This window comes from Syngnathus acus, chromosome 9 (genome assembly GCF_901709675.1).
Source record: "Syngnathus acus chromosome 9, fSynAcu1.2, whole genome shotgun sequence".
NCBI classification, from domain to species: Eukaryota; Metazoa; Chordata; class Actinopteri; order Syngnathiformes; family Syngnathidae; genus Syngnathus; species Syngnathus acus.
The window spans coordinates 19,889,115-19,911,556 of NC_051094.1; the positions used below are offsets into that span (position 1 = coordinate 19,889,115).

Sequence of the window (22,442 nt, forward strand, 5' to 3'; positions counted from 1 at the left end):
ATATTACCCCCCCACACAAAAAAATTACAGTGCTGCCAATTAAGACGAACCTAAGTTTCAGATATGAAAACATAATTTTACCTCCGATTCCAGCGAAATATTGCAGTGAAATAGTGTTTGAGAATGTGATCTTAACATCATCACTATACTGGCTTTGCATCACAAATACACAGAAGGAAAATACAACACCCACAACTGCAACAGTCACAAAACACGGACAAAATACAATGAGCAGTAAGAAACGTTTTTTTTTAATTTTACTCCAGCTATTTTATGAAGTTCGACATCCTTTCGTTGCTTTCATCGGCCACACAAAATAAAGTTGCAGGCCAGATATGCCCTCAGGGACTTGTATTTGACAGCTATGATGAAGATAATTTCTGCCAAACACTGTTGTACTTACTGCATTGACAAATTCTTTGCCTTGATCTGTCAAGATCCTTTTTGCCGACTCAAATTGGTAGACGAATTTTAGGATACAGGCGGTAACATCAGCAGCAGACTTCGACCTCAACGGATAGGCTTGAGGCCATTTCGTGAAATAATCGACCATCACGCAAATATATTGGTATCCATCTTTTGTCTGAGCCAGTTTGCCAATGAGGTCCATCCCCAAGAGTTCGAATGGCTGAGACACCTAATAAATAAATATTTATAAAAACAAATTGTGTTAAACTGATGTTGCTGAGAAAAATAGTTATATAAAGTATGCCACATACAAAATACTATATAGACTTTGGGTCAAAATAGAGAACATTATTTGGATTAACTGACCTGTATAGGCATGACCTCTGTTGGGCTTTTTATTGATATGCCGGCTGCCTGACATTCGGTGCACTGAGACACCTGACAATGGCAAGTTTTGTGGAAAAGTAGTCATTGTTAATAAATGCATGCAAAAAGGGCAAGATCTTAGATAATGATTTTGAATTTGAAGGAATAGGGTCAAAAGACACAAAACCCGCCTAGCCACAATAACAGATACGCTCACATCTCTTTGGATAAAGTATATAAGCAGACAAGTATATTCATGGAGTCAACCAATAAAGAAGACATAACTAGACATTCTTTGATATAAGATAATAACAGAGGTTGCTACAACTTCACGATTCAATATGTATTTCTGTGCACTGCAAAATAAATGTCTTTTGATATGTTGCCTAAATAGCTTAATGACCCTTAAGGAACTGTGTAATGCATGCCTGATGTTTTTTCTCTAAATCATGGACACGGCCAGCGTCGTCTTGACCGTTCAGTACTTGATTATATCTTGTGTTTTGATTAAACGTCATATGTCGCCTAATGCGGGACGCCAGCTTTTCGATTACTACTGAACGCTCTGCACAGAGGGAAATATTTTGCCTAACAAAGAAAAGATATGGTGGGAAGCATGATTAAACTAAGAATATAATGATGTGAGCAAAGACATGGAGTATCAAAAGAACTAACTTTGCATAGTCAGGGAACAGTAATAGATTAATGATGTGACAGCCAAAGAGCTCACATAAATTCGTACAAAATGACAAAATTGAAAGAATGAGGTACGACAGTATATGTGCAAGGATGGAGGAGAATGTTTACAGGAAGGTCACTTGGAGATAAAAACCAGCTGGTGCCAGAGGGAGACAGCCAAGGACTCGGCCAAAGATGATCACCAAGGCCGAAAGACGGGATGGAAGACAACAGCCCCCACACACACACCGAATCGTCCATAACCAGCACCCACTCCCATGGAATCAAACTCTACTGCAAACTCGCCCCACCCCAACGACTCATCACCCATCAAACTCGCCCCACACCGGCCTGTGCAACTGAATATAAGCTGACCAAAGAACCTTGAACGTTGCCTTTTCTGAATGGAGACTTTCTGCTCTTGAAGGGCCCAGCGCTGTATTGTACTTTCCTGAAAACAGAGCTTTCTTAACAAGAATTGTGATTGAACTCAACCAACCTGTGTAAGTCTAATTTCTGCTTCAGTGTCTTTGCATTTTCCTAAATCTGAAGAAATTAAACGAGCACGCAGTGAGTAAATTGGATAACAGGTGATTGGCAATGGCTTTTGCCGTGAGGCGCAGATAGCGCTCCCTAAATTGTGGACCAAATCCAACAAATTGTTTGCAAAAGATACAAAGGAATAGTTTCATTCATTATGTTTGCAGGCTAAAAAAAATGAACAAACAAGTATACTCTTTTTGTATTGTTTACATACCCACTCATTAATGTCAACAGACCTCGCTGGCCAGTAATATCTCAGAGAGATGCTGTGTCTTGTTTTATTTTGCCTGGTGTGTGCCCGTGCCGGGCTGGCATGAAAACTCTTAAAAATTTAATTTGCCTCTTCAGCACCACAGACAACCTTCACTTGGACTGCCAGGTCTGTGCCTTTTTGGCGGCAATAATACAGCTCCCCTCCTGAGTAGAAGTAAAAATAAAATGTTGAATTAGCACTTACTTGTGGTAATTCATTAAGTGCTCACTCAATACACTAATTGAGTTAATTGCAAATTTGCAAATTTGCTACTTGGACAAAAAAAAAACATTAGTTTCATAATATATCAAATGTTCACTCAATGGGTCTACAACCAAATATGTTACTTTAGTTTGATAATTTATCAAATATTTACTCGATAGATCCACAAATAGTTACTTGAAAAAAAAAACATAGCTTGAGTTGCACTCAACAAATTCAACAATTTCCTTCATAGTGAGGTGTGTTATATATATTGTTTCCAACATTTTACAAGTCAATTATTTGTCTTATAGAGTAATTACTCTAAAACTTGAGTTTCTGACGTTAGTGTAGAAATTAGCAGGTTCTGCAATGTGAATTTTTGGTGCGTCTCTGGATCTAATTTGCTTGATTTATGTACGATGTGTATCTTACCCTCAACGTCGTAAAAAGAAGCTTTTCTTCTCAATACGTACTTCTCCTTCTTCGTAATACCATTTGGGTATTCTTGTTTTGTAGGCAATAATTTGTTGGTAAATAGTTGGGTCCATTGTGCGGCAGCGTATTGTTGTCAGAAAACAATGGCGAAATGACGCGAAGTGCGCACTTACAAGGTGGGGTAAAATGGGTGCTTTGGTGACAAGTTTGAATTCAAGACAATATTGTTTGACCAACAAAGGAAAGAAAACATTATTATCTATTTGTTTATTTATTTATTTAACATCCAATATTGTATAGTTATAGCACAAATCATTTATTTACATATACACCGTTTTAAATGGGGGGAACATATTCTCACAGAGCACCCATGAGGATATGTTCCCCCCTGTAATTTGGCCTAGGAATGAGGGAACCTGTTCAAATTTGCCACACAACCTGAACAGACCCCCAGGAAGACAGAAAAAAAAACAGCTGGAGTCCAGCACTCACCGTTCTCAAAATAAGGGGGGGGAACATATCCTCACGAGGCAGCTGTGAGGATTTGTTCCCCCCCTGTAATTTGGCCTAGGAATGAGGGAACCTGTTCAAATTTGCCACACAACCTGAACAGACCCCCAGGAAGACAGACAGAAAACAGCTGGAGTCCAGCACTCACCGTTCTCAAAATAAGGGGGGGGGGGGGGACATATCCTCACGGGGCAGCTGTGAGGATTTGTTCCCCCCCTGTAATTTGGCCTAGGAATGAGGGAACCTGTTCAAATTTGCCACACAACCTGAACAGACGCCCAGGAAGACAGAAAAAAAACAGCTGGAGTCCAGCACTCACCGTTCTCAAATAAGGGGGGGGGGAACATATCCTCACGGGGCAGCTGTGAGGATTTGTTCCCCCCCTGTAATTTGGCCTAGGAATGAGGGAACCTGTTCAAATTTGCCACACAACCTGAACAGACCCCCAGGAAGACAGAAAAAAAACAGCTGGAGTCCAGCACTCACCGTTCTCAAAATAAGGGGGTGGGAACATATCCTCACGGGGCAGCTGTGAGGATTTGTTCCCCCCTGTAATTTGGCCTAGGAATGAGGGAACCTGTTCAAATTTGCCACACAACCTGAACAGACCCCCAGGAAGACAGAAAAAAAAACAGCTGGAGTCCAGCACTCACCGTTCTCAAAATAAGGGGGGGAACATATCCTCACGAGGCAGCTGTGAGGATTTGTTCCCCCCCTGTAATTTGGCCTAGGAATGAGGGAACCTGTTCAAATTTGCCACACAACCTGAACAGACCCCCAGGAAGACAGAAAAAAAAAAACAGCTGGAGTCCAGCACTCACCGTTCTCAAAATAAGGGGGGGAACATATCCTCACGAGGCAGCTGTGAGGATTTGTCCCCCCCCCCTGTAATTTGGCCTAGGAATGAGGGAACCTGTTCAAATTTGCCACACAACCTGAACAGACCCCCAGGAAGACAGAAAAAAAAACAGCTGGAGTCCAGCACCGTTCTCAAAATAAAGGGGGGGGGGGAAACATATCCTCACGGCTTGACATTTTTTATAGAGTTCCTGTTACAATTTGTATCCCCCCTCCCCACCACCTGTCACTTTGCTTGGGACAAAAGGAGCCTTCGGAACTGAAATTTCTTCTCAATTATTCATTCAAATCAATTCACTCAAATCATTCTCGTTATGAAAGATTTGATCACAAAACGTGTGTGGCTTTTTCTTAAATGAACACGTTTGACATTGCTATAGTGTCAGCTTTTAATTATATTGCGCTGTCATTTTAAAGAAAATTAATAGATGCAACAATATTAATTTGCTTTGAAAATACCTGAGTAATAAATGGATGGATGGATGAATGATGATCACAATTAAGTAGAAAGTCTCCTTTGTAATATATACTCCTTGTAGCCTGTACCCAAAAAGAGGAGTTTCTTTGCATCGAGGTTTATGCAAAGAGCTCACGTAATTATATTGTTGCTTTTTGGTGAAGTGAATTTCATGAGTTCCGTCTGTACGACTGGTCTTTGAATGCACCCCGCTTCAATGGCAGAACGCGGATGAATTTAAATACATCAAATGAGAATAATCCTTTCTAAAAATTAAAATTGACTGACGCAAACGTGAGTTCTTCATGTTTTTATTGAAAACAACATAGTGCTGACGCCGTACGACATCGGTTTTTTCGCTTTCCAAATAAGGCGTGCGCGCTCCCGCGGCAGGGGGAACAAGATCTCACGGGGGAACCAAATCAAGCACAACACCGGCCGAAAAAAATTGCCTTCTGAGGACGCAGCCTGCGAATTTGGACATAGCTAAATCTCGCACCCTCTTTCTGCTTGTTACACGACTCTTAAACATGCGTGCCACACAACCTGAACAGGTTGCCCCCCAAATTATTATTTTTCTTTTTACAACATCTAGCAGCCGTTTCATTTGATGTTGTGGAGCTTATGCCAGGAGTAATTGCGCGTCGGCAATTGCATCAACTTTTGTCTTTGCAAATGAAAAGTGGAAGTGACGTATGCAGAAAGCATGTCAGCACTCAGCACATTTGTAGTGATCCAAGATGGCAGACCTGCACTAGCGCCTCAAATCGTGCGAGGAGTGATGTGCATTCCAGTTCTTTTAAGTGAACTGAATCCTTAGAGTCAGTTCACTCAAAAGAATCGTTCACCGAACGAGTGCTGACTTTCCCGTTCGCGAACGAGACAGTGAGTGAGCTCCCTTCCCGTGAATCAATGGATCAGTCAGTGAACGTGTTGCATCTCCTGGCGTGAACAATTCAGTGAGTGAACATGATGTAAGCCAAAATGTTTATTCGTGCTCGTTTTCTCCAAGCTAACGGCTAACTTTATTGCATGAAGGGATGCGCCGGTTATGCAACATCGGGTGGATTATGCGTCTCTTTGGGAAATCTTTATTTTATAATACTTACAGTAGTTTTTAAACATTTGTATGCATATATATACACGCCTAAATATTGTTTATTCAATATATCAACTGCAATTTCACATTAGATTGCTGGTTTGAAATGTACTTTTATTATTATTTTAATAAACATTTATTTTAAAACTTGTTTGAGTGTTTTATTCCTTGGCTCGTTCGCGAACAGGAAAGTCAGCACTCGTTCACTCACTGATCCGTTCTCGCGATGAACTGAAAAAAAGAGTTCACTCTCGTTCACTGAAAAGAGTCGTTCCCTTTAAACGAATCGTTCACTCACGAGCCAACACTAATGCAGAGGTCACAGAACGGGTAAGTTTCCTTATCACTCTTTTGTTAATGTCAAAAATAATGTCTTGTTTCTTGGAAGTAAACCATGTTTTACGGCATTTTATAACGAATTTAAACAATGTTATTTTGATCAAATACTCTAATAAATAAAGGCTCTGAAATTACTGGAGCTTTGCGCTGATTTTAATGTTTTTGTCAATAATTTATCCCCCGAGCATGTACATTATAACGTGTTCCTATCTGCACATAATTTTATTTTTTACATTTTCCTCTATATATTTTTTCCTATTTATTGAACATCAAATTGATTACTTTTTGGTAATGTGTTTGGCCGATTGCTTCATATGATATTTTATTTGTCAAGTTTATGTAGTATGTTGAGTTTCAATATAACATTTTAATAAAACTGGCTTTCTGAGCAAGGCGACTCAGGTCGCGTGGAAGACGAGAATCGTGTTGTGTAGTGCATTCCAGTTCTTTTAGGTGAACTGAATCTTTAGAATTAGTTCACTCAAAAGATTCGTTCAAACGAATTGTTCAATGAATCCCCCCCCCCCCCCCCACACACACACACACACAAAATGATACGGCTTTTTTATTTTATTTTTATATCCAGTGGAAACAATCCATACACATCAAACAATACAACTACCCCCCGCCCCCATTATTATATATAATAATAATTGGCTCGGGGTAATTAACACATTTCTTTCTATAATACAACACTTACACACTGATCCGTTGGCAACAGTCTCTCAGCCGGTCGTGAACGGGAAGTTGCGTCACTGACTCGTTCGTGAACGGGAAATTACGTCACTGACTCTTAAAGTCCCTCCATCTAACGCTCGCTGGCGTTGCTGATGGTCGTTCGCGAAGATTCACGAGTGAGTGACAGACAACATTGCCCCTATGCCATTGCAAACCGACACACTTTATGCTGACATTGATGTTTTAATTTTGTATTTGTTGGATTGTAGTTGATGGTGTTATTATACCGAATGTGTTTGAATAAAAGGTTGAAAAAAAAAAAGGTATGCCGACATTTGTTAATTTGGGGACACCAACTCATATAACAACATGAAACACATATACATATACATATTGTCATATGAAGCAGTTAACCAAATGTCCGATTTTTATGTTTTTGATTGGCGAATATAAAAACGAGGAATAAAACACCAGACAAGTTATAACATAAATGTTTATTAAAATAATAATAATTGTTGGGGAGGGTTATATCAGCTATCATTATGTTTGCAGGCTAAAAAAAATGAACAAACAAGTATACTCTTTTTGTATTGTTTACATACCCACTCATTAATGTCAACAGACCTCGCTGGCCAGTAATATCTCAGAGAGATGCTGTGTCTTGTTTTATTTTGCCTGGTGTGTGCCCGTGCCGGGCTGGCATGAAAACTCTTAAAAATTTAATTTGCCTCTTCAGCACCACAGACAACCTTCACTTGGACTGCCAGGTCTGTGCCTTTTTGGCGGCAATAATACAGCTCCCCTCCTGAGTAGAAGTAAAAATAAAATGTTGAATTAGCACTTACTTGTGGTAATTCATTAAGTGCTCACTCAATACACTAATTGAGTTAATTGCAAATTTGCAAATTTGCTACTTGGACAAAAAAAAAACATTAGTTTCATAATATATCAAATGTTCACTCAATGGGTCTACAACCAAATATGTTACTTTAGTTTGATAATTTATCAAATATTTACTCGATAGATCCACAAATAGTTACTTGAAAAAAAAAACATAGCTTGAGTTGCACTCAACAAATTCAACAATTTCCTTCATAGTGAGGTGTGTTATATATATTGTTTCCAACATTTTACAAGTCAATTATTTGTCTTATAGAGTAATTACTCTAAAACTTGAGTTTCTGACGTTAGTGTAGAAATTAGCAGGTTCTGCAATGTGAATTTTTGGTGCGTCTCTGGATCTAATTTGCTTGATTTATGTACGATGTGTATCTTACCCTCAACGTCGTAAAAAGAAGCTTTTCTTCTCAATACGTACTTCTCCTTCTTCGTAATACCATTTGGGTATTCTTGTTTTGTAGGCAATAATTTGTTGGTAAATAGTTGGGTCCATTGTGCGGCAGCGTATTGTTGTCAGAAAACAATGGCGAAATGACGCGAAGTGCGCACTTACAAGGTGGGGTAAAATGGGTGCTTTGGTGACAAGTTTGAATTCAAGACAATATTGTTTGACCAACAAAGGAAAGAAAACATTATTATCTATTTGTTTATTTATTTATTTAACATCCAATATTGTATAGTTATAGCACAAATCATTTATTTACATATACACCGTTTTAAATGGGGGGAACATATTCTCACAGAGCACCCATGAGGATATGTTCCCCCCTGTAATTTGGCCTAGGAATGAGGGAACCTGTTCAAATTTGCCACACAACCTGAACAGACCCCCAGGAAGACAGAAAAAAAAACAGCTGGAGTCCAGCACTCACCGTTCTCAAAATAAGGGGGGGGAACATATCCTCACGAGGCAGCTGTGAGGATTTGTTCCCCCCCTGTAATTTGGCCTAGGAATGAGGGAACCTGTTCAAATTTGCCACACAACCTGAACAGACCCCCAGGAAGACAGACAGAAAACAGCTGGAGTCCAGCACTCACCGTTCTCAAAATAAGGGGGGGGGGGGGGGACATATCCTCACGGGGCAGCTGTGAGGATTTGTTCCCCCCCTGTAATTTGGCCTAGGAATGAGGGAACCTGTTCAAATTTGCCACACAACCTGAACAGACGCCCAGGAAGACAGAAAAAAAACAGCTGGAGTCCAGCACTCACCGTTCTCAAAATAAGGGGGGGGGGAACATATCCTCACGGGGCAGCTGTGAGGATTTGTTCCCCCCCTGTAATTTGGCCTAGGAATGAGGGAACCTGTTCAAATTTGCCACACAACCTGAACAGACCCCCAGGAAGACAGAAAAAAAACAGCTGGAGTCCAGCACTCACCGTTCTCAAAATAAGGGGGTGGGAACATATCCTCACGGGGCAGCTGTGAGGATTTGTTCCCCCCCTGTAATTTGGCCTAGGAATGAGGGAACCTGTTCAAATTTGCCACACAACCTGAACAGACCCCCAGGAAGACAGAAAAAAAAACAGCTGGAGTCCAGCACTCACCGTTCTCAAAATAAGGGGGGGAACATATCCTCACGAGGCAGCTGTGAGGATTTGTTCCCCCCCTGTAATTTGGCCTAGGAATGAGGGAACCTGTTCAAATTTGCCACACAACCTGAACAGACCCCCAGGAAGACAGAAAAAAAAAAACAGCTGGAGTCCAGCACTCACCGTTCTCAAAATAAGGGGGGGAACATATCCTCACGAGGCAGCTGTGAGGATTTGTCCCCCCCCCCTGTAATTTGGCCTAGGAATGAGGGAACCTGTTCAAATTTGCCACACAACCTGAACAGACCCCCAGGAAGACAGAAAAAAAAACAGCTGGAGTCCAGCACCGTTCTCAAAATAAAGGGGGGGGGGGGAAACATATCCTCACGGCTTGACATTTTTTATAGAGTTCCTGTTACAATTTGTATCCCCCCTCCCCACCACCTGTCACTTTGCTTGGGACAAAAGGAGCCTTCGGAACTGAAATTTCTTCTCAATTATTCATTCAAATCAATTCACTCAAATCATTCTCGTTATGAAAGATTTGATCACAAAACGTGTGTGGCTTTTTCTTAAATGAACACGTTTGACATTGCTATAGTGTCAGCTTTTAATTATATTGCGCTGTCATTTTAAAGAAAATTAATAGATGCAACAATATTAATTTGCTTTGAAAATACCTGAGTAATAAAATGGATGGATGGATGAATGATGATCACAATTAAGTAGAAAGTCTCCTTTGTAATATATACTCCTTGTAGCCTGTACCCAAAAAGAGGAGTTTCTTTGCATCGAGGTTTATGCAAAGAGCTCACGTAATTATATTGTTGCTTTTTGGTGAAGTGAATTTCATGAGTTCCGTCTGTACGACTGGTCTTTGAATGCACCCCGCTTCAATGGCAGAACGCGGATGAATTTAAATACATCAAATGAGAATAATCCTTTCTAAAAATTAAAATTGACTGACGCAAACGTGAGTTCTTCATGTTTTTATTGAAAACAACATAGTGCTGACGCCGTACGACATCGGTTTTTCGCTTTCCAAATAAGGCGTGCGCGCTCCCGCGGCAGGGGGAACAAGATCTCACGGGGGAACCAAATCAAGCACAACACCGGCCGAAAAAAATTGCCTTCTGAGGACGCAGCCTGCGAATTTGGACATAGCTAAATCTCGCACCCTCTTTCTGCTTGTTACACGACTCTTAAACATGCGTGCCACACAACCTGAACAGGTTGCCCCCCAAATTATTATTTTTCTTTTTACAACATCTAGCAGCCGTTTCATTTGATGTTGTGGAGCTTATGCCAGGAGTAATTGCGCGTCGGCAATTGCATCAACTTTTGTCTTTGCAAATGAAAAGTGGAAGTGACGTATGCAGAAAGCATGTCAGCACTCAGCACATTTGTAGTGATCCAAGATGGCAGACCTGCACTAGCGCCTCAAATCGTGCGAGGAGTGATGTGCATTCCAGTTCTTTTAAGTGAACTGAATCCTTAGAGTCAGTTCACTCAAAAGAATCGTTCACCGAACGAGTGCTGACTTTCCCGTTCGCGAACGAGACAGTGAGTGAGCTCCCTTCCCGTGAATCAATGGATCAGTCAGTGAACGTGTTGCATCTCCTGGCGTGAACAATTCAGTGAGTGAACATGATGTAAGCCAAAATGTTTATTCGTGCTCGTTTTCTCCAAGCTAACGGCTAACTTTATTGCATGAAGGGATGCGCCGGTTATGCAACATCGGGTGGATTATGCGTCTCTTTGGGAAATCTTTATTTTATAATACTTACAGTAGTTTTTAAACATTTGTATGCATATATATACACGCCTAAATATTGTTTATTCAATATATCAACTGCAATTTCACATTAGATTGCTGGTTTGAAATGTACTTTTATTATTATTTTAATAAACATTTATTTTAAAACTTGTTTGAGTGTTTTATTCCTTGGCTCGTTCGCGAACAGGAAAGTCAGCACTCGTTCACTCACTGATCCGTTCTCGCGATGAACTGAAAAAAAGAGTTCACTCTCGTTCACTGAAAAGAGTCGTTCCCTTTAAACGAATCGTTCACTCACGAGCCAACACTAATGCAGAGGTCACAGAACGGGTAAGTTTCCTTATCACTCTTTTGTTAATGTCAAAAATAATGTCTTGTTTCTTGGAAGTAAACCATGTTTTACGGCATTTTATAACGAATTTAAACAATGTTATTTTGATCAAATACTCTAATAAATAAAGGCTCTGAAATTACTGGAGCTTTGCGCTGATTTTAATGTTTTTGTCAATAATTTATCCCCCGAGCATGTACATTATAACGTGTTCCTATCTGCACATAATTTTATTTTTTACATTTTCCTCTATATATTTTTTCCTATTTATTGAACATCAAATTGATTACTTTTTGGTAATGTGTTTGGCCGATTGCTTCATATGATATTTTATTTGTCAAGTTTATGTAGTATGTTGAGTTTCAATATAACATTTTAATAAAACTGGCTTTCTGAGCAAGGCGACTCAGGTCGCGTGGAAGACGAGAATCGTGTTGTGTAGTGCATTCCAGTTCTTTTAGGTGAACTGAATCTTTAGAATTAGTTCACTCAAAAGATTCGTTCAAACGAATTGTTCAATGAATCCCCCCCCCCCCCCCACACACACACACACACAAAATGATACGGCTTTTTTATTTTATTTTTATATCCAGTGGAAACAATCCATACACATCAAACAATACAACTACCCCCCGCCCCCATTATTATATATAATAATAATTGGCTCGGGGTAATTAACACATTTCTTTCTATAATACAACACTTACACACTGATCCGTTGGCAACAGTCTCTCAGCCGGTCGTGAACGGGAAGTTGCGTCACTGACTCGTTCGTGAACGGGAAATTACGTCACTGACTCTTAAAGTCCCTCCATCTAACGCTCGCTGGCGTTGCTGATGGTCGTTCGCGAAGATTCACGAGTGAGTGACAGACAACATTGCCCCTATGCCATTGCAAACCGACACACTTTATGCTGACATTGATGTTTTAATTTTGTATTTGTTGGATTGTAGTTGATGGTGTTATTATACCGAATGTGTTTGAATAAAAGGTTGAAAAAAAAAAAGGTATGCCGACATTTGTTAATTTGGGGACACCAACTCATATAACAACATGAAACACATATACATATACATATTGTCATATGAAGCAGTTAACCAAATGTCCGATTTTTATGTTTTTGATTGGCGAATATAAAAACGAGGAATAAAACACCAGACAAGTTATAACATAAATGTTTATTAAAATAATAATAATTGTTGGGGAGGGTTATATCAGCTAGATCTTGGATGTATATAGTGTACAAGATGGTGTATCGGTTAGAATACAGGAGGCCGCAAAGGACGCTGGACACAGGGAATGGCCAAAGGTAGATGGATGGATGGACAGGTTTATTGAGTTGCAGAATTAAAGGTTTATAGAATGGCGGAGTCTGCAATAACGAATAATAAGAATAAGGGTAAAAGAAACAATCCCAAACTAAATATTCCAAATATAGCACAAACATGTTTCAAATGACCCTAAAGAAAATACAGTATAATAAAGTTGTTGCCAACGTACATGGTTGAATTCTAATGCTACAAGTGGCCACATTATGCTTATCTCAATGTAATGTGGGCAATCGGATGGTCTGGGGAGACCTCTAGTGATCGAAATGAGGAACAGGAATGGCGGCAACGGGAAGTGTCTCTCGTCCGCGAATCCGCTCCGAGTGCCATACAAGGACCTGAACTGACACGAAGGCAACCAATACAAACAAATATACTTATTATACGACAACAAAGATATAGGGCTTACTTTTTGGTCATGAACTCGGCTTTACTTCGCTTCGACTATAACTAGCGAACTTCTACACCACCATACCGTGAACTGCTCTCTTCCGGACCGCCCTGCTCATGCGCGGAGAATGCCGCGTCACCCCATTGAGTCACGTGACATGCGGAGCGGGAACACAAGGCAGAGCCTCTGCCAACACAAACATGCACATAGAACAGCACAGCATGCAAACAATGTTACAGCCTTCTGTACAATAATAATAATAATTAATAATAAAAGTACATCTCAAACCAGCAATCAAATGTGAAACTGCAGTCGATATATTGAATAACAACATTTAGGCATATAAATGCATACACTTTATTTAAAACCTACTATAAGTAAATCGTAAATCTACATTCTGTCTTACATAGTTCACGCCAGGAGACGCAACATATTCACTGACTGATCCGTTGATGCACAGGAAGGCAGTTCACTCATTGACTCGTTCGCGAACGGGAAAGCCAGGATTCGTTCCCTCACTGATCCGTTCTCACGGTGAACTGGAAATGCGATTCACTCAGTGAGTGATTCACTCAGTGAGTGATTCGTTCACTCACAGATTCGTTCGTTGGTGAACGGGAAATGCAAGTCACGACTCGTTCGTGAACGGGAAGTTACGTCATTTTCTTCTTCGTTTTGTTTTACGGCGAGGTGGCACCAGCTTCAATGGTCATTACCGACACCTACTGGTTGAAGTTATATGGCGGCTGTGGCTCAGGCAGTAGAGTGGGTCGTTTAGTAAAAAAGAAAAAAGAAAAAAAAAGAACGAATCACTTCCTAAAGTGATTCGTTCTCTCTCGTTCACTGAAAGGATTTGTTCTTTTTGAACGAATCGTTCACTCACTTGCCAACACTAGTGTTGTGTCGGCACCTCACGTGCTTAGCTAGTGCGGGAGCCGATTTTGTATTGATTCTCATATATGTCCAATTCGAAACAGACACCGGACCATGGCGACTTTTCTGAGGGGGATCATCAATTTCTCTAAGCAGGTATGTGATAAAACTCGCTTTCTAGTTTACATACAGCGATCGCAAACTCCATTGCAGATTTGCCACGACTTCGCACGGCTACGTCGTTTTCTTTCTTTTTTTTTTTTTTTTTTTTAATAAATACAGTGAAGGTTAGTAATAAATATGTGACACACAACTTCCAATCAACTGGAGACATTGTGAAGTAAGCAAGTATGAAGTGAAGTAAGCGTTTAGGGAATTATATACGACGCAGCAGTGGGTTTGCGATTATTTGCAGGATCAACAAACCGATAATATACATTATATATTCGGAGTGTAGCAATTTAATGGATGTATCCCCAATCCAACGACGTCGACGATAGTTGGACTTGCATTTGTTTTTATGATCGATATAATTAATAAGATAACTTCAAAACTAAAGTTCCTTATACCCTTTTTTTTTTTTTTTTTTTTTTTTAATTTAAGTCTTAATGTTATTTTTAATCATTTTGTTTTCACTCAAATATGAAATCTCCGGTCGGCGCTGGCATGCAATTGAGATCAGTATGGCACTGCGGTCAAGCCTTTGTGGTAAAAGAAGGAAACGCAAGACCAGTACCATAGCTAAACACGGCAAAAGAGAGCGAAGGAAGCGGAGCTGCCCGATAGCTTGTAAACACTTCCGGTTTACAAAATAAAAGGTGGGCTATTTTGAATACGGATCAGTATGTTGCAGTTTAGCCATTTTTCAAAATGGAAAAAAAAATGTTACTGATATGCACGCTTAACCCTTGTGAAGTAAAATGAAAAAAAGTAATACTTAAACGCAAAATTTATCCCAATTTGGGCAGTGCTTTTTTAGGTATAATTTTGTCATTTAAATTTTTTTTTTTTTTTAGCTTTCAACCTCACAAAATGTTCAGTGGCATCAGACCTATCCATAGATCCATAGTTCAGCCTGGCTTTAAGTAGTTATACACTCCTGCACACACATGGGGATCCCTGGTGCGCACTTCTCCACACGCGCACATAAACACACAGAAGGACGACAACAGACTGACAAATTTCACAGACATCACGCACAAACACATAAGAACACAGAAGGAACACATTTCTTGAGTTGTTAATGTCAATCTGCACAGTTTTTCAGCAGTCAATTCTTCCAATCTGATTATCAATTTTGCTTCAGTTTTTTGTAACAATGTCTACACATCAGTTTTGTGATCATCAGTGGGGAAGTGTCCAGATTTTTGAAAGTTTTTGTCATTTGTTTTGTCATTCCTTGTCGTTTCTCTTTGCTAGCATAGAATTGAATAAGAGGTGTATCTCAACCAGTTTATATTGGTCGATAATCCTGCTCTGTTTGAGCTCAATAGGAAACATGATTTGGAAGCTATTGAGCAAAAACGCTAATATTTACAGTAACAAACTAATTGAAAACATTTACCATTCAAATGAAATTATGTGGTGTATTGCAACCAGTCCATATAGGACTATTGCTCTGCACTGTTAGGGGTCAATCAGTCACATGACCCAGAAGCTGTTGCGCAAAAACTATTTACAGCAATAATATCGTTAAAATTATTTGAAGCATTCAAATGAAATTAGGACTATCGTCCTTCAATGTTTAATACAGTTGGGCAAAAAGTATTTCGTCGGCCACCAATTGTGCAAGTTCTCCCACTTTAAAGATGAGAGATGCCTGTAATTGTCATCATAGGTAGCTACACTTCAACTATGAGAGACAAAATAAATAAATTTAAAAAATCACATTGTCTGATTTTTAAGGAATTATTTGCAAATTGTGGTGGAAAATAAGTATTTGGTCAATTACAAAAGTTCATATCAATACTTTGTTATATACCCTTTGTTAGCAAGTCCAAACGTTTTCTGTAAGTCTTCACAAGGGTTTCACACACCGTTGCTGGTATTTTGGCCCATTCCTCCATGCAGATCTCCTCTAGAGCAAGAATGTTTTGGGGCTGTCGCTGGGCAACACGGACTTTCAACTCCCTCCAAAGATTTTCTATGGGGTTGAGATCTGGAGACTGGCTAGGCCACTCCAAGACCTTGAAATGCTTCTTACAAAGCCAATCCTTTGTTGCACGGGCGGTGTGTTTGGGATAATAGTCATGCTGAAAGACCCAGCCACGTTTCACCTTCAGTGCCCTTGCTGACGAAAGGAGGTTTTTACTCAAAATCTCACGATACATGGCAGCATTCATTCTTTCCTTTACGTCCAGTCGTCCTGGTCCCCTTGCAGAAAAACAGCCCCAAAGCATGATGTTTCCACCCCCATGCTTCACAGTAGGTATGGTGTTCTTTGGATGCAACTCTGCATTCTTTCTCCTCCAAACACGACAAGTTGAGTTGTTACCAAAGAGTTCTATTTTGGTTTCATCAGATCATATGACATTCTCCCAATCCTCTTCTGGATCATCTAAATCAGGGGTCACCAACTCCGGTCCTCAAGGGCGCCAATCCAGCCTGTTTTAGATGTATCCCCCCTGCAACACACCTGATTCAAATAATCAGGATCGCTATCAGCCTTAATAGAGCTTGCTGATGAGCTGATCATTTGAATCAGGTGTGTTGTTGCAGGGCTGCACCTAAAACAGGCTGGATTGGCGCCCTTGAGGACCGGAGTTGGTGACCCCTGATCTAAATGCTGTCTAGCAAACTTCAGATGGGCCTGGACATGTACTGGCAAAGGCAGGGGGACACGTCAGGCACTGCAAGATTTGAGTCTCTGGCGACGTAGTGTGTTACTGATGGTAGTCTGTTACTTTGGTCCCAGCTCTCTGCAGGTCATTCACTAGGTCCCCCCCGTGTGTTTCTGGGTTTTGTTCACCGTTCTTGTGATCATTTTGACCCCACAGGGTGAGGAGATCTTGCGTGGAGCCCCAGATCGAGGGAAATTATTAGTGGTCTTGTACACTACCGTTCAAAGGTTTGGGGTCACAAAATTGTTTGGGTGACCCCAAACGTTTGAACGGTAGTGTATATATTTATTTAGATAATTATTTATAGATTATATATATAATCTTCTGTGTAAAAAATCTTATAATATATATGTATGCTTATATTCATAGATTTTTTATAATCTTATACAAATATAAGATATAATTTATAATATTTAATTCATAATATTTTATTATAATAATATTTACACTAGCGTTCAAAAGTTTGGGGTCACCCAAACAATTTTGTGACCCCAAACTTTTGAACGGTAGTGTATGTCTTCCATTTTCTAATAATTGCTCCCACAGTTGATTTCTTCACACCAAGCTGCTTACCTATTGCAGATCCAGTCTTCCCAGCCTGGTGCAGGTCTACAATTTAGTTTCTGGTGTACTTTGACAGCTCTTTGGTCTTGGCCATTGTGGCCTAGCGACAGCCACAAAACATCACTGCTCTAGAGGAGATCTGCATGGAGAAATGGGCCAAAATACCAGCAACCATGTGTGAAAACCTTGTGAAGACTTACAGAAAAGGTTTGACCTCTGTCATTGCCAACAAAGCGTATATAACAAAGATTTAATATGAACTTTTGTTATTGACCAAATACTTATTTTCCACCATAATTTGCAAATAAATTCCTTAAAAATCAGACTGTGATTTTCTGAATTTTTTTTTCATTTTGTCTCATAGTTGAAGTGTACCTATGATGAAAATGACAGGCATCTCTCATCTTGTAAGTGGGAGAACTTGCACAATTGGTGGCTGACTAAATCCTTTTTTGCCCCACGATAGATAGATAGATAGATAGATAGATAGATAGATAGATAGATAGATAGATAGATAGATACTTACTTTATTGATCCCCTGGGGAAATTCAGGAACCAGCAGTTAGATACAGAAACACACAGATAGATAAACACAGAGACAACACATCAATAATTGAAGACAGCTTAATATTAATCAATAATAAATCCAGTAAATAATAAATAATTAGATCAAAGATATAAATAAATAGATTAATAATTAATAGATCAAATAATCTATAAACACTGTCAAGACCGTGAGCGCGCCCCAACCCCAGCGACGAGTTAAAAAGTCTCACGGTATAGGGAAGGAATGAACCCCTCAGCCTCGCCGCGGACCAAGACCGTGTCAGCAGGGGTCAATAGGTCACATGACCTGGAAGCTGTTGAGCAAAACCACAAATATTTACAGTAGTAAATTCATTGAAATTATTAAGCATTCAAATTAACTTATAAGAGGTGTATCTCAACCAGTCCATGTAGGACTATCGCTCTGCACTGTTAGGGGGTCACATGACCTGGAAGCTATTGAGCAAAAACGCAATATTTGAAGCAATCAAATGAAATTATAAGATCACTCCATACATATTGTCCATATTGGACTATCACCCAGCACTCTTTGGGGTCAATAGGTCACATGACTTGATAGTAATACATTCTTATAAAATACATAAAGCAGTGGAATTAAATTATAAGGAGTGTATCTCAACCAGATCATATAGGACTATCATCCTGCATTGTTTGGTGTCAATAGGTCACATGACCCGGGGGCTATTTAACTCCATCCATCTTCTACCACTTATCTGGGGTGGGGTCGCAGGGGCAGCAGCTTTATGAGGGACGCCCAGACTTACCTCTCCCCAGCCACTTCATCCAGCTCATCCGGGGGATCCCAAGGCGTTCCCAGGCCAGCCGAGAGAAATAGTGTCTCCAGCGCGTCTCGGGTCGTCCCCAAGGTCTCCAACATCTCCCCGGGAAAGCGTCCAGGAGGCATCCTAATGAGATGCCCGTACCACCTCATCTGGCTCCTCTCGACGTGGAGGAGCAGCGGCTCAACTCCGAGTCCCTCACGGATGACCGAGCTTCTCACCCTATCTCTAAGGGAGAGCCCGAACACCCTGCAGAGGTAACTCATTTCAGCCGCTTGTATCCGGGATCTTGTTTTTTCGGTCGCAACCCATAGCTCGTGACCATAGGTGAGGGTAGGAGTGTAGATTGACTGGTAAATTGAGAGCTTTGCCTTTCGGCTGACTAAGAGCCGAAGACCACGGGTTGAAGAAGCCAACAGCACCAAATTGTCTGCAAAAAGCAAAGATGCAATGCTGAGGTCACCAAACCAAACACCCTCAACGCCTTGGCTGCATCTAGAAATTCTGCCCATAAAAGTTATGAACAGAATCGGTGACAAAGGCAGCCTTGGCGGAGTCAAACCCTCACCGTAAACGAATCTGACTTACTGCTGGAAATGCTGACCAAACTCTGGCATCTAAGATACAGGGACCGAACCGCCCTTATCAGTGGGTTCGGAACCCCGTACTCCCGGAGCACCCCCCACAGAACTCCCCCGAGGGACACTGGTGAACACAAAATGGACTGGCTGAGCAAACTCCCATGCACCCTTTTTTTGTAATTCTGGCACTTGTTTTATTCTTGCACTTGTATTATTCTTGCACTCATATGCGCTGCTGTGACAAGTGAATTTCCCCGCTGTGGGATGAATAAAGTTCTATCATCAGATATGGCTCTTTTGTTGACTGCGTCTGGCTCGCGGACAAATCTGCCATTTGTTTTGTCATAAATGATTTTGTTATATTATCAAAATAAAAAATAGACCTACTGAAATCAAAATGTTAAATTAGCTTTCAAAATATAAAATATGATTACGTTTGCAATCCATCCCATCTGTTTTCTACTGCTGAAATCCACGGTTGCGTCGTATCAGCCAATCCCGGCGGCCCTTCGGCGTACAGAAGGGTGACGCCAGGTCGGACAAAAAAGCGCGATCTTTATATGACAATACGGTGCCTACGGGGTCGTGAGAGGTCAAATTCCATCCGCTTTATGTAAAATTTCAGCTAGCTAGCTGGTGTGTGCCAGGCAAGCAAGAAAGATGGCGAAGAGAAAAAAAGATGACGATTACCGAGCATTTCAGAGTGAGTGGACGAAAGAATTCGCATTCCTCCCAATCACGCCCTTCCAGGTCTCACTGTCCTTGCCCACGTGAGCATTGAAGTCACCCAGCAGAACGATGGAATCCTCAGAAGGAGCACTTTCCAGCACTTCTTTCAAGGACTCCAAAAAGGGTTGGGTACTCTGAGCTGCCGTTTGGTGTATAGACACAAACAACAGTCAGGACCTGTCCCAAGGCGGAGGAAGGCTCCCTTCTCATTCACCCAATGTGCCGGCGCCCAGCTGGGGGGCAATACGTATGCCCACATCTGCTCGGCGCCTCTCACCGTAGATGACTCCAGAGTGGAAGAGAGTCCAGCCCCTCCCAGGAGGACTTGTACCAGAACCCAAACTGTGTGTGGAGGCAAGTACGACTATGTCTAGTCGGAACTTTTCTGCCTCGCACACCAGCTCGGGCTCCTTTCCTGCCAGAGCGGTGACATTCCATGTTTCATGTAGCAGGGGATTGGACCACTAAGCCTTTGGTTGCTGCCCAGTTCACTCTGCACCCGACCCCTTTGGCCCCTCCCACAGGTAGTGAGCCTTTTATTACAGTATTTGTTCTATCATATCAATTATCACACAATAATCAATGAATCACACATTTTAAATCATACCGGAATATAGGTCGCATTAGCCATAAAATGCACAATGTGAAAAAAAACATAAGTCGCTCCGGAGTATAAGTCGCATTTTGGGGGAAATTTCTTCGACAAAATCCAACACCAAGAACAGACATGAATGAGCAACAACAGGCTAAACGATAGGTATGCTAACGTGACATAAACACAAACGAAGAGCTGAGAACAAGCCTGACGTAACATTCAGAGTTATTCAAATAACTCTCACATAAATAACACTCCAATTCATTAAATCCATCGATCGTCCTTTATGTCAACAATGGGTGCGCGCTGCTGACGGCGCTTGCACTTCAGAATATTCCACAGGCACATATAACGATATATAAATTATATATCAAATAACTATTATATAAGCAATAATATTATCAAACCATCTGTGTCACTCCAAATCATTAAATTCATCGATCAAATTCCTCGTCCTTTGTCAACAACACCGCGCGTGCGCCCTGACGTCAGCATCGTCGTTATTCCACAGATCTAGTATATAACTATATTGTAGGATTAACACAGTACAAGGAAAGACGTGGGTTTGGTAAGCGGCTCTTTATTTAACAAAACAAAAGTTCAACGAGCCAACAACTACTGAACTGTAACGATAAAAACATATACAAGTTGCTACATAAAATAAAATATATCAAATAACTATAACATAAATAGTTCACCACCACACGGCCCCAAGCACCGGCGTCGACTTCCAGGCTTGTGGCGGCGCGGACTTCCATCCCTGGAGGAAGTGCTTCCAGCCACGGAGGTGGAAGAGAGCGCCATAGAATAGGACCGGGCGTGCGTAAAAGCCATGTCCGAGCCCCATCCACCGTCCCCGGGCAGCGACCCGGCCGAGCGCCGGCCCCCGACTTCCATCCACGGTGGTGAAAGAGAGCTCCGTAGAGTAGGACCAGGCGTGCGTAAAAGCCATGTCCGAGCCCCATCCACCGTCCCCGTACAGCCACCCGGCCGAGCGCCGGCCCCCGACTTCCATCCACGGAGGTGAAAGAAAGCTCCGTAGAGTAGGACCGGGCGTGCGTAAAAGCCATAATAGTTTTTCAAACCTTTTGTGTCACTCCGAATCATTAAATCCTTCAAACTCTTCGTCCTCCGTGTCACTTACAAACAAAGCCGCTAATGATGCCGGTAGTACGTGGGGCCCTTCGTCATCTTCGTCATCCCGTGATCGGATCTTTGTCCTTTATGTAAACTGCCGCGCTGCTGATGTCACTGGAAATTCAAGTGACAGTAATCCCTTGCTATATCGCGGTTTCACTTTTTTTTTTTAATTTAGAAAATTTATGAAAAAATTCACATATAAGTTGCACCTCAGTATAAGTCGCCCCCCCACCCAAACTAAAAAAAAACGCGATTTATAGTCCGAAAAATACGGTACTTCTCCAAAAAGACTACTTCAAACCCAAATTTCAACTTCTTTATCGGAAATTTTAAGTCTTTAATTTATTCATGAGTGTATTCATTCTTTTGTCTTCTCATGTCCCAATCACGCTACTGTTTAAATTATTCATCATTTACCAAAAAATACTACTCCTGTAGTCATCCTAAATGTGTTCAACTGTTCAATTCCTTTTATTGTTTATCGTGCAAATGCATTGCGTCCTAAAGTGTTATTAAACCTTTAACCTTCAACAGCAGCTTTAACTGATCCATCCATCCATCCATCCATCCATCCATCCATCCATCCATCCATCCATCCATCCATCCATCCATCCATCCATCCATCCATCCATCCATCCATCCATTTTCTGTACCGCTTTGTTCCCACGGGGGTCGCAGCTGTGCTGG

The 22,442-nt window shown here is 41.1% G+C and overlaps 1 protein-coding gene and 1 long non-coding RNA gene across 2 annotated transcripts in view; one reads left to right on the forward strand and one right to left on the reverse strand.

Annotated features, from left to right (window-relative positions):
* Positions 1 to 254: 254 nt before the first annotated feature.
* LOC119127571 lies at positions 255 to 913 on the reverse strand. Its single transcript, XR_005098856.1, has 2 exons — positions 775 to 913; positions 255 to 637 (listed from the first exon to the last, which is right to left on the reverse strand). It is a non-coding gene; the product is annotated as an uncharacterized LOC119127571 (long non-coding RNA).
* Positions 914 to 13,937: 13,024 nt separating this feature from the next.
* The window catches only part of fxn (frataxin), a 77,107-nt gene continuing 68,602 nt past the window's right edge, over positions 13,938 to 22,442 (forward strand). Inside the window, exon 1 of the mRNA XM_037258067.1 lies at positions 13,938 to 14,116. Within this exon, the coding sequence (XP_037113962.1) occupies positions 14,075 to 14,116 (42 nt within the window). The 5' untranslated portion in view covers positions 13,938 to 14,074. The remainder of the gene's footprint in view (positions 14,117 to 22,442) is intronic.